The sequence below is a fragment of the Carcharhinus amblyrhynchos genome, chromosome 9 (assembly GCF_965287045.1).
Source record: "Carcharhinus amblyrhynchos chromosome 9, sCarAmb.v2.hapA, whole genome shotgun sequence".
In the NCBI taxonomy this organism is placed as follows: domain Eukaryota; kingdom Metazoa; phylum Chordata; class Chondrichthyes; order Carcharhiniformes; family Carcharhinidae; genus Carcharhinus; species Carcharhinus amblyrhynchos.
The window spans coordinates 17693685-17709387 of NC_137332.1; the positions used below are offsets into that span (position 1 = coordinate 17693685).

General features: G+C 44.8%; 1 protein-coding gene across 3 annotated transcripts in view; it reads right to left on the reverse strand.

Moving 5' to 3' along the window:
* The window catches only part of abca4b (ATP-binding cassette, sub-family A (ABC1), member 4b), a 155438-nt gene that overhangs the window by 112618 nt on the left and 27117 nt on the right, over positions 1-15703 (reverse strand). For all 3 annotated transcript variants that reach the window (XM_080195254.1, XM_080195255.1, XM_080195253.1), the window contains exons 5-6: positions 11868-12007; positions 10147-10274 (exon numbers count right to left, since the gene is read on the reverse strand). In XM_080195254.1, coding sequence (XP_080051380.1) covers positions 10147-10274; positions 11868-12007 — 268 coding nt within the window. The remainder of the gene's footprint in view (positions 1-10146; positions 10275-11867; positions 12008-15703) is intronic.

The following is a 15703-nucleotide window of genomic DNA, read 5'->3' on the forward strand; positions in this document are numbered from 1 at the left end:
AAGCAACCCCTGTAAAAGGATGTGCCATCTGTCCCATGCAAGATGTTCTTATCACAAACTAAGCAGAAGTGAGTGGAGAAGAGATGAACAAGAACTCACAACATGTAGATTCTTTTGTAATCCGTATTGCTAATCAATTCCCCCTTCTATTGCCTCCCTCAACGCCCTGTAACGACATTCAAATTGAATCCAGAACGTCAAACAACGATTCCAAATTTGACTACTCGAGCCCCCACTCTGACACTTTGCAACTATCCCAACCACCCATCCATCATAATCGGCTAAACTGCACATATCTCCATCGATTCGCTCGCTTTGGACAGAAGTAACTCGTGAAATTTGACCAGCTTACAACTCCTACACAGCCAAAGCTGGCAAATTCTTGGTAACCAAGCAACCTACATCAGAAGCTTGTTGATGCGATTGGATTAGTCAGAGAATCAAGGTTAACTTTGCAAATGATCAATAAATCATCTTCCAACCTCACCCAAGACATAGAATGCGGTAATGTCAGTAATCTAATTGTCCTGCTGTGCTTTTAACTTGAAGAAATATTTTCAGGCTGATTCTAGTTCATTGTCTGGATAATTGGATTGCTCTGTCATAAGATTAATTACGTGCATCAACACACTGGTCAAACATTTCAAGATGTTAAAAAGCCAGAAGTTTAGCAGCTATGATTTTCTGAGTTGAAATTTGTCCAATTTATTTTGTTTTTCAATAGTTCTTGCTTTTACTAATTGTTTGCCTGATTGGAAAGCACCCTTCCCTCCCTCCCACCTTCCCAACTGAAAGCAGATGATCAGAATCACAACTCCTTTGGGAGAGTTTTGTTCAGCGAAACAGCTGCTCTGGAGCACACGCCTGCCTGAAGGGAGATGTGAGTTATGTGGTCACCGCCCTGTTTTCTTTCCTTGATACTCAGCCAACAGCACAATCATGTTACACTAAACTCCCCGGGTTGGTTAAGCGTTGAGCACTCCAGTAACCCCAGGTTAGATGTATGGAGGATGTTCCTGATGGTGACTAGGGGTCACGGTCTGAGAATTCAGGGTAGACCATTTAGGATGGAGTTGAGGAGACATTTCTTCACCCAAAGAGTGGCGAACCTGTGGAATTCATTACCACGGGAAGTAGTCGATGACAAAACATTGAATGTATTCAACAGGAGGCTGGATATAGCACTTGGGGCGAATGGGATCAAAGAACATAAGAAATAAGAGCAGGAGTAGGCCATCTAGCCCTTCAAGCCTGCCCTGCCATTCAATAAGATCATGGCTGATCTGAAGTGGATCAGTTCCACTTTCCCGCTTTCTCCTCATAACCCTTAATTCCCTTGTCTATCAGAAATCTATCTACCCGTGACTTAAATATATTTAGCGAGGTAGCCTCCACCACTTCAATGGGCAGAGGATTCAAGAGATTCACCACCCTTTGAGTGAAGAAGTTCCTCCTCAACTCCATTCTAAACTGCCTCCCCTTATTTTGAGGCTGTGCCCTCTAGTTCTGCTATCCTGTCTAAGCGGAAAGAATCTCTCTATCTCTACCCTATCTAGCCCCTTCATTATCTTGTAAGTCTCTATAAGATCCCCCCCTCAGCCTTCTAAATTCCAACGAGTACAGGCCCAGTCTATTTAATCTCTCCTCATAAGCTAACCCCCTCATCTCCGGTATCAGCCTGGTGAACCTTCTCTGTACTCCCTCCAAGGTTATGGGGAAATAGCACGTTTAATCTATTGAGTTGGATGATCAGCCACGATCATAATGAATGGCAGAAGGACCGAGTGGCCTCCTCCGGCTCCTATCCTCGATGTTTCTGTGTAACACTAAAAACAAAATGCTGCAGATGCCGGAACTCTGAAATAAAAATGGAAAATGCTGGGTAGACTCAGCAGGTCTGGCAATATCTGTGGAGAGAGAATTAGAGAAGCCCAAATATGATGGCATGTTAGCACGATGGTTAACACCGCTGCCTCACAGTGCCAGGAAGCTGGGTTCAATTCTACACTCGGGTCACTGTCTGTATGGAGTTTGTAGGTTCTCCCCATGTCTGTGTGGGTTTCCTCTCGATGTTCCGGTTTCTTCCCAAACTCCAAAGATGTAAGGATTAGGTTGACTGGCCGTGCAAAATTGCCTCTTAGCGTTAGGGAGACTAGTGGGTAAATACATGGGGTTATAGAGAGAGGGCCTGGGTGGGATTGTTGTCGGTTCAAGCTCGATGGGCTGAATGGCCTCCCTTTGCACAGTAGGGATTCTATGATTCTATGACTTCTTCAAAACCAGTCAATCAAAGTGGCTGAAGCTAGCTAGGACTGGTCTTCTTGTCCCTGAAGGTTGGAAGTCACACTCTGCACTAATTAAGGCTGCCCCAGGGTATTGTCTTTGCATAGGAACTAGGTTTCACATTGGCAAGCTGGGGCAGGCTATCATCCCCCTTAAGGCCCACCCCTTGATTCTCCCTGTAATTATTCAGTTGTGTGATTATTTAATAGAATCGGGAGTGTTGACAGCTGTTTGTGAAGTGTATTGAATGGACTATTCAGATCTGGGGTTCCAAAATGGAAATAGCGGGGGGCAGAGAATTCAAATACGGTCTTAATCTCTACAATTGTTTTAGACTTCCAGTGGCAGACAGGTCAGTAACACAGATTAAAGGTGATTGTCATAACGATACGAGGAAATGTTTTAATTTTTTTCATTAGGGGTTGTTGTTATCTGGAATGCACTTCCTGAATGGGTGCTAGAAATAGATTCAAATACAATTTGCAAGAGGCAATTGGCTAAGTTCTTGAAAGGAAGAAATTCACAGGGGTTGGAGGGGGGAAGAGCAGTGGAACTAATTTGACAACCCTACCAAAGGGCTGACATGGGTACAATGGGCTGAGTGGCTGCCTTCGTGCCATATCATTCTACGATTCTAAGTTCTAATGTGCGTCAAATCAGGAACATGGACGTCTACTCGAAAATTTGAATATTAGCTGTAGGCGCATACCTATCATGGGATTGGAGGAATGGAGGAAAGGAGATGTGAATTCAAGTTTGTGGAATGTTTCATCCTTGGTAGTTTAGTGGGAGGAGGATTTATATCTACTGGAGACAATGCCACCCCACTACCCTCAGTTGCATGTGGCCTGGCTCTCTCGGGAGAGTCCCCTGGCAGTAGGGGACTTTGGGTTATTTGTGATTGCCCGTAAGTTGACAAAAGTGAAGGGGGTAAGGAAAGAAAGGCAATGATAGGGGGAAGTATATTTATCCAGCATCTTTCATGGCCTCAGGAAGAACTTTACAGCCAACCAGGCTTTCCTGATTTGCAATCACTGCTAGAAGGAGGGAAGAGTTAACTTGTGCAAAGCAAACTTCCAAACAGCAATGTGATAATGATCAGAGAATGTGTTTTTTTAAGAAGTGATGTTGGTTGTGGGATGAATGCTGACCACAACATGAAGAGAATTCCCCTGCACTTCATCAGATTTCCCCATGGAATCTTTAACATTCACTTGAAAGGCATTGCTGTTGCTCTGAAACGAGGCCACTCCTTGTAAATGGTCACAATTATTAGCCCACAACAGCACTGGTACAACACCAGGTTAAAGTCCAACAGGTTTATTTGGTAGCAAAAGCCACTAGGCTTTGGAGTGTTCCTGGTGTTGTGAGACTTCTTGCTGTGTTTACCCCAGTCCAACACTGGCATCTCCTACATCCAGTATAAAGACAGCCAGAATGTATCAACCACAGGATAGACCTTTGACTTCAGCTCCTGCTCTGCCCAAGACCGCAAGAAACTACAAAAGGTTGTGAATGTAGCCCAGTCTATCACACAACCCAGCCTCCCATCCATTGACTCTGTTTACACTTCCCACTGCCTCAGCAATGCAGCCAGCATAATCAGGACTAATCAAGGAGCTCACACACTCCAGACATTCTCTTTTCCATCTTGTTCCGTTTGGAACAAAATACAAAAGTCTGAGGTCACATACTAACCAACTCAAGAACAGCTTCTTCCCTGCTGCCATCAGACTTTTGAATAGGCCTACCTCACATTAAGTTGAGCTTTCTCTACACCCTAGCTATGACTGTAATACTTGGGCGGCACGGTAGCATAGTGGTTAACACCACTGCTTCACAGCTCCAGGGTCCTGGATTTGATTCTTGGCTCGGGTCACTGTCTGTGTGGAGTTTGCATGTTCTCCTCGTGTCTGCATGGGTTTCCTACGGTTACTCCAGTTTCCTCCCACAGTCCAACGGTGTGCGAGTTAGGTTGATTGGCCGTGCTAAGAAATTGCCCCTTAGTGTCCAGGGTAGTGGAGGTTAGAGGGATTAGTGGGTATAATATGTAGGGATATGGGGGTAGGGCCTGGGTGGTATTGTGTTCAGTGCAGACTTGATGGGCTGAAGGGCCTCTTTCTGCACTGTACGGTTCTATGATCATCTCCTGCTACTACATTCTGCACCTTCTCTATGAATGGTATGCTTTGCCTGTATAGTGCACAAGAAACAATAATGTATATTAACACGTGACAATAATAAATCCAAACAAACCAGTTGCCTCATTGATTACATTAACCTCAATCTATTTATTCTAAATCAAACAAACTCTTCCAGTTGACATCAATCTTTGGAAAATACCTTTTAATTTAATCACGTTTTAAGTTTAATGTCAGGTTGTGGTTGTGGATGTGGATGGGGCTTTTTCTGAATGGAGGTCAGTCACCAGCGGAGTGCCTCAAGGATCTGTTCTGGGACCCTTGTTGTTTGTCATTTTCATAAATGACCTGGATGAGGAAGTGGAGGGATGGGTAAGTAAGTTCGCTGATGACACTAAGGTCGGTGGTGTTGTGGATGGTCTGGAAGGATGGAAAAAGTTGCAGCAGGACATAGATAGGATGCAGGACTGGGCGGAGAAGTGGCAGATGGACTTCAACGCGGATAAATGTGTAGTCGTCCATTTTGGCAGAACCAACGGGATGAACGAGTACACTATCAAGGGCAGAAGTCTGAGTAGTGTTGAAGAGCAGAAGGATCTAGGGGTCCGGGTCCACAGGACTCTTAAATCGGCCTCACAGGTGGAGGAGGTGGTCAAGAAGGCGTATGGTGTACTGGCCTTCATTAATCGAGGGATTGAGTTTAGGAGTCGGGAGGTAATGCTGCAACTTCATAAGACCCTTGTCAGGCCTCATTTAGAGTATTGTGCGCAGTTCTGGTCGCCTCACTATAGGAAAGATGTAGAAGCTATTGAGAGGGTACAGAGGAGATTTACAAGGATGTTGCCTGGACTGGGAGGCATGCCTTATGAAGTTAGGTTGAGGGAGCTGGGACTCTTTTCCCTGGAGAGACGAAGGTTGAGAGGCGACCTGATAGAAGTTTACAAAATGTTGAGAGGAATAGATAGGGTGGACTCTCAGAGGCTATTTCCCCGGGTTGAAATGGTTGCTACGAGAGGACACAGGTTTAAGGTGCAAGGAGGGAAGTTCAGAAGTGATGTTAGGGGTAAGTTTTTCACTCAGAGGGTGGTGAGTGAATGGAATCGGCTGCCGTCAGTGGTGGTGGAGGCGAACTCGCTGGGGTCTTTTAAAAGACTTCTGGATGAGTATATGGGGTTTAATGAGATTGAGGGTTATAGATAGGTCTGTAGGTTGGTAGGTGTTGATGTGATCGGCGCAACTCGTGGGCCGAAGGGCCTGTTTGTGCTGTAGTGTTCTATGTTCTATGTATGTCACAAATAGGCTTACATTAACACTGCAATGAAGTGACTGTGCAAATCCCCTAATTGTCATACTCCAGTGCCTGTTCAGGTACACTGAGGGAGAATTTAGCATGACCAATGCACCTAACCAGCACGTCTTTCGGACTGTGAGAGGAAATCGGACCACCTAGAGGAAACCCATGCAGACACAAGGAGAACATGCAGGCTCTGCACAGTGGCCCAAGCCGGGAATCAAACCCAGGTCCCTAGCACAGTGAAGCTGCAGTGCTAACCACTGTGCCACTGCACCGCATGGTGAATCACTTATTTTGTATCTGAAAACAAATCCTAAAATGGGCTCCAACAATAAAGCCACAAGTCAAACCTCTGAGGGTCTTTCTAAATCCTTTGACATTCCAGCCGTTATGCGTGAGATGGGAAGATATTGTACCACTTGTTTGTTTGGATACTATTCAGGACTTCTCCATGTGTCATAACTACAAACACCCAGAAATGCACACTAGTCAAAGAACACTGTTACAAAAGTGTTGACAGTTCTTTTGGAACTTGCTGGCTCGAAGTTTCCAAAAAGGTTAAGGTGGTTAAGGTGGTTAAGTCTGGGTAATTTTGAATCACAGCATTTGTGGATGTTTTCTCATTATTTTATTATTTGCATATGAAAAGGTCCTTTAGTGCTGGGTTCCAATTTTGTTATTATCCCAGCACTGTCAGTCAGTGCTGCTTTCCACGCTGGTGCATTCCATCTGTTAAAAGAATTTGAGGCCACACACCATTACCAAAGGGAACATTCTGATGCAGATTGTAATTACTTCAACTCTCAGACATGTTGTGAGTGAAGGGCTGCACTGTGTCTGAACACTTGGGTTAAGGGCGTGCACAGCCCTTGCAAGTAAATCCGTTCAAACTAATTCTGATCAACTCCTTCTTTAAAGAGGTTTTTATTCACAAGGATTAGGTTATGATTTTTAATTATATGGAAGGATGAAATACCAAACAGAAAATATGATTCTTTTTTAATGTTGGTTTGTTTGATAATGTGCCTGTAAAGCACTTTAAAGCACGTGGACGGCTCAGCAGCACAGTGGTTAGCACTGCTGCCTCACAGCGTCAGGGATCTGGGTTCAATTCCCGGCTTGGGTCACTGTCTGTGCGGAGTCTGCAAAGTCTGCCTGAGTTTCCTCTGGGTGCTCTGGTTTCTTCCCACAGAGCAAAAGACATGCTGGTGAGGTGGATTGGTCATGCTAAATACTCACTCGATGTATCCTAAGTGTCGCAACTAGTGGATTTTTACAGTAACCTCATTGTGGTGTTAATCTTTGTACAATGCCTTCTATGCAAGATTTTGTTTTATCTTCATGTGATCTGGGCATCGCTGGCAAGACCATGATTTATTGATCATCTCTGATTACCCTTGAGAAGGTGGTGGTGAGCTGCCTTCTTGAACCACTGTGGTCTGAGTATGTGTGTACAGTAAGAAGTCTCACAACACCAGGTTAAAGTCCAACAGGTTTATTTGGTAGCACAAGCTTTCAGAGCACTGCCCCGATGAAGGGAGAGACTTCTTACTATGCTTACCCCAGTCCAACACCGGCATCTCCACACCATGTGTACATACACCCAGAGTGCTGTTAGAGAGGATGTTCCAGCATGTTGACCCAGCAACCGTGCAGGAACGGCGATATATTTCCAAGGGTTTGAAAACAGATAAGTCCCCTGGGCCGGACGGGATTTACCCCAGGATTCTCTGGGAGGCAAGGGAGGCGATTGCAGAGCCTCTGGCTCTGATCTTCAGGTCGTCGTTGGTCACCGGTATAGTGCCAGAAAATTGGAGGATAGCGAATGTTGTCCCATTGTTTAAGAAGGGGAACAGAGACTTCCCCGGGAATTATAGACCGGTGAGTCTTACTTCTGTTGTGGGCAAGATTTTAGAAAAAATTATTAGGGATAGGATTTATAGTTATTTGGAGAGTAATGAATTGATTAGAGATAGTCAGCATGGTTTTGTGGAGGGTAGGTCATGCCTTACTAACCTTATTGAGTTTTTTGAGTAAGTGACTAAAGAGGTGGATGGGGGTAAGGCAGTTGACGTGGTATATATGGACTTTAGTAAGGTGTTTGATAAGGTTCACCATGGAAGGCTTCTGCAGAAATTGCAGATGTATGGGATTGAGGGTGATTTAGGAAATTGGATTAGGAATTGGCTGGCGGATAGGAGACAGAGGGTGGTGGTTGATGGTAAGTATTCGTCATGGAGTTCAGTTACGAGTGGTGTGCCTCAGGAATCTGTTTTGGGGCCACTGCTGTTTGTAATTTTTATAAATGATCTGGATGAGGGTATAGTTGGGTGGATTAGTAAATTTGCTGATGACACCAAAGTCGGAGGTGTGGTAGATAGTGAGGAAGGGTGTCTTAGTCTACAGGGAGACTTGGACAAGTTGCAGAGCTGGGCCGAGAGGTGGCGGATGGAGTTTAATGCGGAAAAGTGTGAGGTAATTCACTTTGGCAGGAATAACGGATGTGTAGAGTATAGGGCTAACGGTAGGACTCTGAATAGTGTGGATGAACAGAGGGATCTAGGTGTATGTGTGCATAGATCCCTGAAAGTTGGGAATCAAGTAGATAGGGTTGTTAGGAAGGCATACGGTGTCTTGGCGTTTATTGGTAGGGGGATTGAATTTAGGAGCCGCAGCGTCACGTTGCAACTGTACAAAACTCTGGTGCGGCCGCACTTGGAGTATTGTGTGCAGTTCTGGTCCCCACATTATAGGAAGGATGTGGAGGCTTTGGAGAGGGTGCAGAGGAGGTTTACCAGGATGTTGCCTGGTATGGAGGGGAGGTCCTATGAGGAGAGACTGAGGGATTTGAGGCTGTTTTCGTTAGAAAGAAGGCGGCTACGAGGGGACCTTATTGAAACATATAAGATGATTAGAGGTTTAGATAGGGTGGACAGTGATAGCCTTTTTCCTTGGATGGAAAAAGCTAGCACGAGGGGGCATGGCTTTAAATTAAGGGGTGGTAGTTATAGGACGGATGTCAGGGGTAGGTTCTTTACCCAGAGGGTGGTGAGGGATTGGAATGCCCTGCCTGCTGCAGTTGTAAATGCGCCTAGTTTGGGGGCGTTTAAGAGATCCGTGGATAGGTTTATGGATGGAAAGGGTTTGGTTTAGGTTAGAGGGTCATTGTTTTTTAACTGGCCGGTGCAACATCGTGGGCCGAAGGGCCTGTTCTGCGCTGTAATGTTCTATGTTCTAAGTCATGATGATTTGTGACTTGGAGGGGAACTTGCAGATGATGATGTTTCCATGCATCTGCCGCCCTTTCCTCGGGGGATAAAGGTCACGGAGTGCCATTATTACATAAACCCCTCTAATTCTCCACAACTCACTACCCCTCCCAATTCCATACAGCGTTTGCAGATAAAGTAGATGGGCTGAGTGACCTGATGCCAGACAGTTGCATGCTCACACTGTGCCTGCCACTAGGAGGCACATGACTCCTCTGCACCAGGGGCAGAATGTGCCAACCCAACTCAATACAGCTGAACGTGGTAGTTCTTGGGGCATGGATGAATCAAACGCTGTGACAACAAAATGTCCCTCTCCCCAACACACTAAATTTTTATTTATATCATGAATATACCTAAACATTCCTTATCTGGGGCATTCAATGATTAGCCAGAATAAGACAGTGATACTAACTGGCTTCTTTCTTCTGCATCAGAAGAGTACACTTGATCACCCAATACTGTTTTAAGAGAACTGGATATATATCTGTGAGAAGGGGGCTTACAATTATACGGATAATGTAATGTGATTTATGATGGCTTCATGGAGCTAGGATAAAAACAGATAATATGGGAAAAACTCAACAGGTCTGGCAGCATCTGTGGCGAAACAAATGGAGTTAATGGGTCTGATTTCAATACTGTGCAAATGGATGGGTTTTGAATGAGTTAGCATCATTTAGCATTTTGGTCAATGACCATCTGTCAAGGGTTGGCATTATGGGGCGTTTGGTTGGGTGGGTCTATTTCTGTACAAAGCAGAAAGACGTGAGCTTGATGGACAGAATGGCCTTTCCTGACTTTCCTGTGTGGGTGGTGTGATGGCACAGTGATTATAGCTGCTGCCACACAGCACCAGGGACCTGGGTTCAATCCCAGACATGGAGTTTGCACATTCGTCCCGTGTCTGTGTGGGCTTCCTCCGTGCACTCTGGTTTCCTCCCACAGTCCAAAGGTGTGTGGGTTAGGTTGCTTGGACATGCTAAATTGTCAGGGGAATAAGTAGGGTAAATATGTGGGGGTATGGGAATAGAGCCTGGGTTGGATTGTGGTTGGAGCAGACTCGATGGGCTGAATGGCCTCCCTCTGCACTGTAGGGATTATAGGGGCGTACGATGATATATTATTGCACAAGAGACATAACCAAAGCAACCCTTACCTCTTCAGGCCGCACTTGGGCGTTGATTAAGTGATGGACAACAGAGTCTGAAAGTCCAATATCTTTGAGTAAGAAGGAGGTCAGAACTTCATCATCCTTCAGAATATCTTGGATTCGAATACCTCTCCCTTTAAATAAAATAGCAATATCATGAAAATAAGGAAAGAAAATCTTCTCGTCCCATCAACTTATTTTTTGTTTTACTTTGTTACGTTAGTGAGATGTGAAAGTATAGATCTCAGGGGTTATGGTATACTCCTGATAGCCAGTTAGTGAAGGAAGAATTAGAACTTTTCCAGCTCTTTGTATGAGCATTCAATTAGTTCCACTGCTGCGCTTTCTCCCCACGATGCTGCCATTTTTCTCCCTTTCAAGTATTCCTCAATTCTCCTTTGTAAATTATTATTGAACCTACTTCAATCTTTCAGATAGTGGATTCCCGATCATACTAACTTGCCATATAAAAAAAATTCTCTTCGTCTCACCTCTGTCTGTTTTGCCAATAACTTCAATCTGTGTCGTTTCCTTACTGAGTCTGGGAACAATGAATGGGATTTTCCAATTGCTCCCACCCCAAGACTGGAAATTCCCACTGGACCTTTAAATGGTCCATCACATTGTATGTCCTGCTTGCAACAATTCCTGCAACAGGCGGAGCTGGAAAATTTATCCCAATTTCTCCTTCCTTACTCTTAATGATTTTGCCACCTCTATTAAATCTCCTCAAAACCTTCTCTACTCGAAGGAGAACCATCCCAGCATTCTTGGTACCATTTTAGTAAATCTTCTCTATCTAAGGCCTTCTAACATGTGGTGACCTGAACTGGACACAATATTTTAGTTGTGGTTTAACCAGTGATTTTTAAAGGTTAAGGATAACTTCCTTACTTTTGGACAATATGCCTCTACCTGTACTCTCCATGTCTCAAGAAGTCCAGCATAAAACCTGGAGTGCTGTACAGATATGATTCACATTATTCTAACATTACCCATTATATGAAAAAATACAAATTGCTGAAGCTTTTTGTCTATGACTCATCAGGACAAATGCAAGAATGCCAGATTTCAAATGATCACAACAATTTAGACCACAGGAGAAAATGGTGCTGATTGATTGGCGAGTTGTCTTTGATTGATTGAGGCATTGCCATGGAGAGAGAAACTATAGGCTCCTCATGCTTCAGCACTATTGTGCATTAATAACTACACTAACAATCAATTTAATATAAGTTGAGCTTGTAATGTGGTGTAATTATACTTGTGAGAAGTGACCATACATTCATACACAGGGATTTGATTAAAATCAAATGTGGTGGCACGGTGGCACAATGGTTAGCACTGCTGCCTCACAGGGCCAGTGACCCCAGCTTGGGTCATTGTCTGTGTGGAATTTGCACGTTGTCCCCGTGTCTGCGTGGGTTTCCTCCAGGTGCTCTGGTTTCCTCCCACAGTCCGAAAGATGTGCAGGTTAGATGTATTAAGGGGCTAAATTGCCCCTTAATGTCAGGGGGACTAGCTAGGGTAAATGCATGGGTTTATGGGGATGGGGCCTGGGTGGGATTGCTGTCCGTGCAGACTCGATGGGCCGAATGTCCTCCTTCTACACTGTCATGATTCTATGAAATGGTCGTTTTAAAATCTCTTTTGACAGATATGTTCTGGGGTCATAAATGCAAATCTTCCTCTGTTCTAATAAAAGTGCCTGGACAAATTCTCCTTGCCTGCAACTTTTCTGGGGTTGGTCCTGAGGGTATCCATGAAGTCAGACAGAACGCACACATCCTCCCAGATCTTCCACAACTTACAGATTTCAGGCTTATCAAAGAGCAGCTCTTGAGCGTCCCCATATACTCGAGCAAGTCTAGAAAGAAGCAGAGGAAAAATGTTAGCTTTCATAGTCTACCGTCCAAATTTATTGGAAACTTTAGCTGATATCTTCTAGTAATATTAATGGAAAAATACCAATATTGAAGCAGAATATAGGTTTCAGGCCCAGTCCTTTGTCTATTATTTTCTTCATTCATTCCTGGGACATGGGTATTGCTGGCTGGCCAGAATTTGTTGTCCATCCCTAATAACTCTTGTTCAGATGGTAGTGCAGAGTCAACCACATTGCTGTGGCCCTGGGGTCACATATAGGTCAGACCTGGTAAGGACAGCAGATTTCCTTCCCTAAAGAACATTAGTGAACCAGACGGGATTTTTTGACAATCGACAATGGTTTCCTGGTCATCAGTAGATTCTTAATTCCAGATTTTGTTCATTGAATTCAAATTTTGAGAAAGTGACCAAAGAGGTGGATGGGGGTAAGGCAGTGGACGTGGTGTATATGGATTTTAGTAAGGCGTTTGATAAGGTTCACCATGGTAGGCTTCTGCAGAAAATGCAGATGTATGGGATTGGGGGTGATCTAGGGAATTGGATCAGGAATTGGCTAGCGGATAGGAGACAGAGGGTGGTGGTTGATGGTAAATATTCATCATGGAGTTCGGTTTCGAGTGGTGTGCCTCAGGGATCTGTTTTGGGGCCACTGCTGTTTGTAATTTTTATTAATGATCTGGATGAGGGTATAGTTGGGTGGATTAGTAAGTTTGCTGATGACACCAAAGTCGGAGGTGTGGTAGATAGTGATGAAGGGTGTCATAGTTTGCAGGAAGACTTAGACAGGTTGCAGAGCTGGGCCGAGAGGTGGCGGATGGAGTTTAATGCGGAGAAATGTGAGGTAATTCACTTTGGTAGGAATAACAGATGTGTCGAGTATAGGGCTAACAGGAGGACTTTGAATAGTGTGGATGAGCAGAGGGATCTAGGTGTATGTGTACATAGATCCCTGAAAGTTGGGAGTCAAGTAGATAAGGTTGTTAAGAAGGCATACGGTGTCTTGGCATTTATTGGTAGGGGGATTGAATTTAGGAGTCGCAGCGTCATGTTGCAACTGTACACAACTCTGGTGCGGCCGCACTTGGAGTACTGTGTGCAGTTCTGGTCCCCACATTATAGGAAGGATGTGGAGGCTTTGGAGAGGGTGCAGAGGAGGTTTACCAGGATGTTGCCTGGTATGGAGGGGAGGTCCTATGAGGAGAGGCTGAGGGATTTGGGGTTGTTATCGCTGGAAAGAAGGCGGCTAAGAGGGGATCTTATTGAAACATATAAGATGATTAGAGGTTTAGATAGGGTGGATAGTAATAGCCTTTTTCCTCTGATGGAGAAATCTAGCACGAGGGGGCATGGCTTTAAATTAAGGGGTGGTAGTTATAGGACGGATGTCAGGGGTAGGTTCTTTACCCAGAGGGTGGTGAGGGATTGGAATGCCCTGCCTGCTGCAGTTGTAAATGCGCCTAGTTTGGGGGCGTTTAAGAGATCCGTGGATAGGTTTATGGACGAGAAGGGATTGGTTTAGGTTAGAGGGTCATTGTTTTGTAACTGGTCGGCGCAACATCGTGGGCCGAAGGGCCTGTTCTGCGCTGTAATGTTCTATGTTCTATGTTCTATGTTCTAATTCCACCACCTTTCACGAGCGGGATTTGAACCTGTGTCCCCAGGACAATAGCTCAATTTCTGAATTAATAATTAATAATAATACTAATAGGCCATTGCCTCCCCTTTGTCAACACAGAATCAACTGGTCATAGAGATAGAGGTTGTGTCGCTACAATTTACCTCCCCGGGCCTGTGAGAATAGAGAGGGCAGGAGATAAAAAACCAGTCAAATTTCCCTTCTCTTGATCACTGCCATTGCTGTGATGTTTTGGTATCAGGTGAGTACAGTGCTCTCCATTGTTAAGTATACAGAGTCCTGGCATAAGGAAGAACTACGTTCAGTGAGAAGGTTGTTCATCTCCTGGAACTGTGATCCGTCAGGAGTTAGAAAAGGAAGGGAAGAGAACGTTTGCCCATCACTCCCCTCCTGTACATATATAGATTAATGTGGAGCGGCACAGTGACACAGTGATTAGTACTGCTACCTCACAGCGTCAGGGTCCCGGGTTCAATTCCAGCCTCAACTCACTATCTGTGTGGAGTTTGTACATTCTCCCCGAGTCTACGTGGGTTTCCTCCGGGTGCTCTGGTTTCCTCCCACACTCCAAAGATGTGTGGGTTAGGTTGAGTGGCCATGCCAAATTGGATTAATAAGATAAATGTGTGGGGTTATGGAAAGAGGGTCTGGGTTGGATTGTGGTCGGTGCAGACTTGATGGGCTGAACGGCCTCTTTCTGTCCTGTAGGGATTCTACAGATTCTATACTATGTGCTACCGATAGAATGTACGACCAGACTAAAAGTAGCCAGCTTAATCTCCGTAAAACCCCTGAAACAGGGTAACTTATCGTAACTTACAGAATCGCAGAATGAACAATCAACATATTAAATTGATTAACACACATTACTGGAGCAGTACAAATGCCCAAATAAGGACATAAATATCTCAGCTTTCACAACGTATTTCCAAAATCAGACTGCTCAGGGAGCTGGGTGGCATTGATGCACCGTGTCGTGAGTCAGGGGCCATATATATGATCTCAGCCGCTGTTACGTGTTACAGTTGAGCTCAGTCTGGTTATCAGTTGCAATGAGAAACCATGCTAGGTCGACAGAAAGAGGAAACTTAATCAGACTGAAGGGAGATCTTCATTAGTCAGCTTCCACTCACAAACCTGTAAGGCCATTGTGTCAGGGAGTCACTAACTCCAGGGAAGGACGGTAGGGTTGAGAGATATGTCAGAGAAAGATGAGAACAGATTAAGGGATAACTGAAACATCAGCAGCATTTATAGTTAATTCTTTTGGGGCCCCGTTAAAGTTTTAAAATGAGTTTTACACTAACTGTTGGAGTAGAATGGTGTTAAGCAAAAGCTAAAGGAGAGAGGGGAAGATCTGGAGAGAGTAAACCACTTGCAATATTGGCTTACATGGAGGCCGAGGGGGGAAGTTGGGTGATGAGCAGTTTGGTGGGAATAGGATCCAGGGAACAAGAGATGTGTCTCGTGGGCAGGATGAGCTCAGAGGGGGCATGAGGGGAGATAGGGTAGAAAAGAGAGAAAGATGTGAGTTTGAGGTGAGGGCAAGGGGAGCACAGAATCACAGAACTGTTACGGCAAGAAGGAGGCCATTTGACCCATTGGGTGAGATTTTCCGGCCTCGCTCAGCCCAAAACCGGAAAATCCCGCCCAAAGTCAATGGATCTTTTTGCCCCTCACCCACTCCTATTTCCATGGTGGAAAGTAAAATTCACCCCATTGTATCTGCACTGGCTCTCCAAATGAGCATGACTTGGTGCTTTTCCTCCATAATCCTGCACATTGTTCCTATTCAAATAATCATCTAATTCCCTTGTGAATGCCTCGACTGAACCTGCCCAACCCCACACTTCCAGGCAGTGCATTCCAGATCCCAACCATTTGTTGTGTGAAGAAGATTTTCCTCACATCACATTTGCTTCTTTTGAAAATCACTAAATCTGTGCCCTCTCATTCTTGATCCTCTTACGAGCAGGAACAGTTTCTCCCTGCCTACTCTCTCCAGCCCCCTCATGAATTTGAAAATTTCTATCAAGTCTC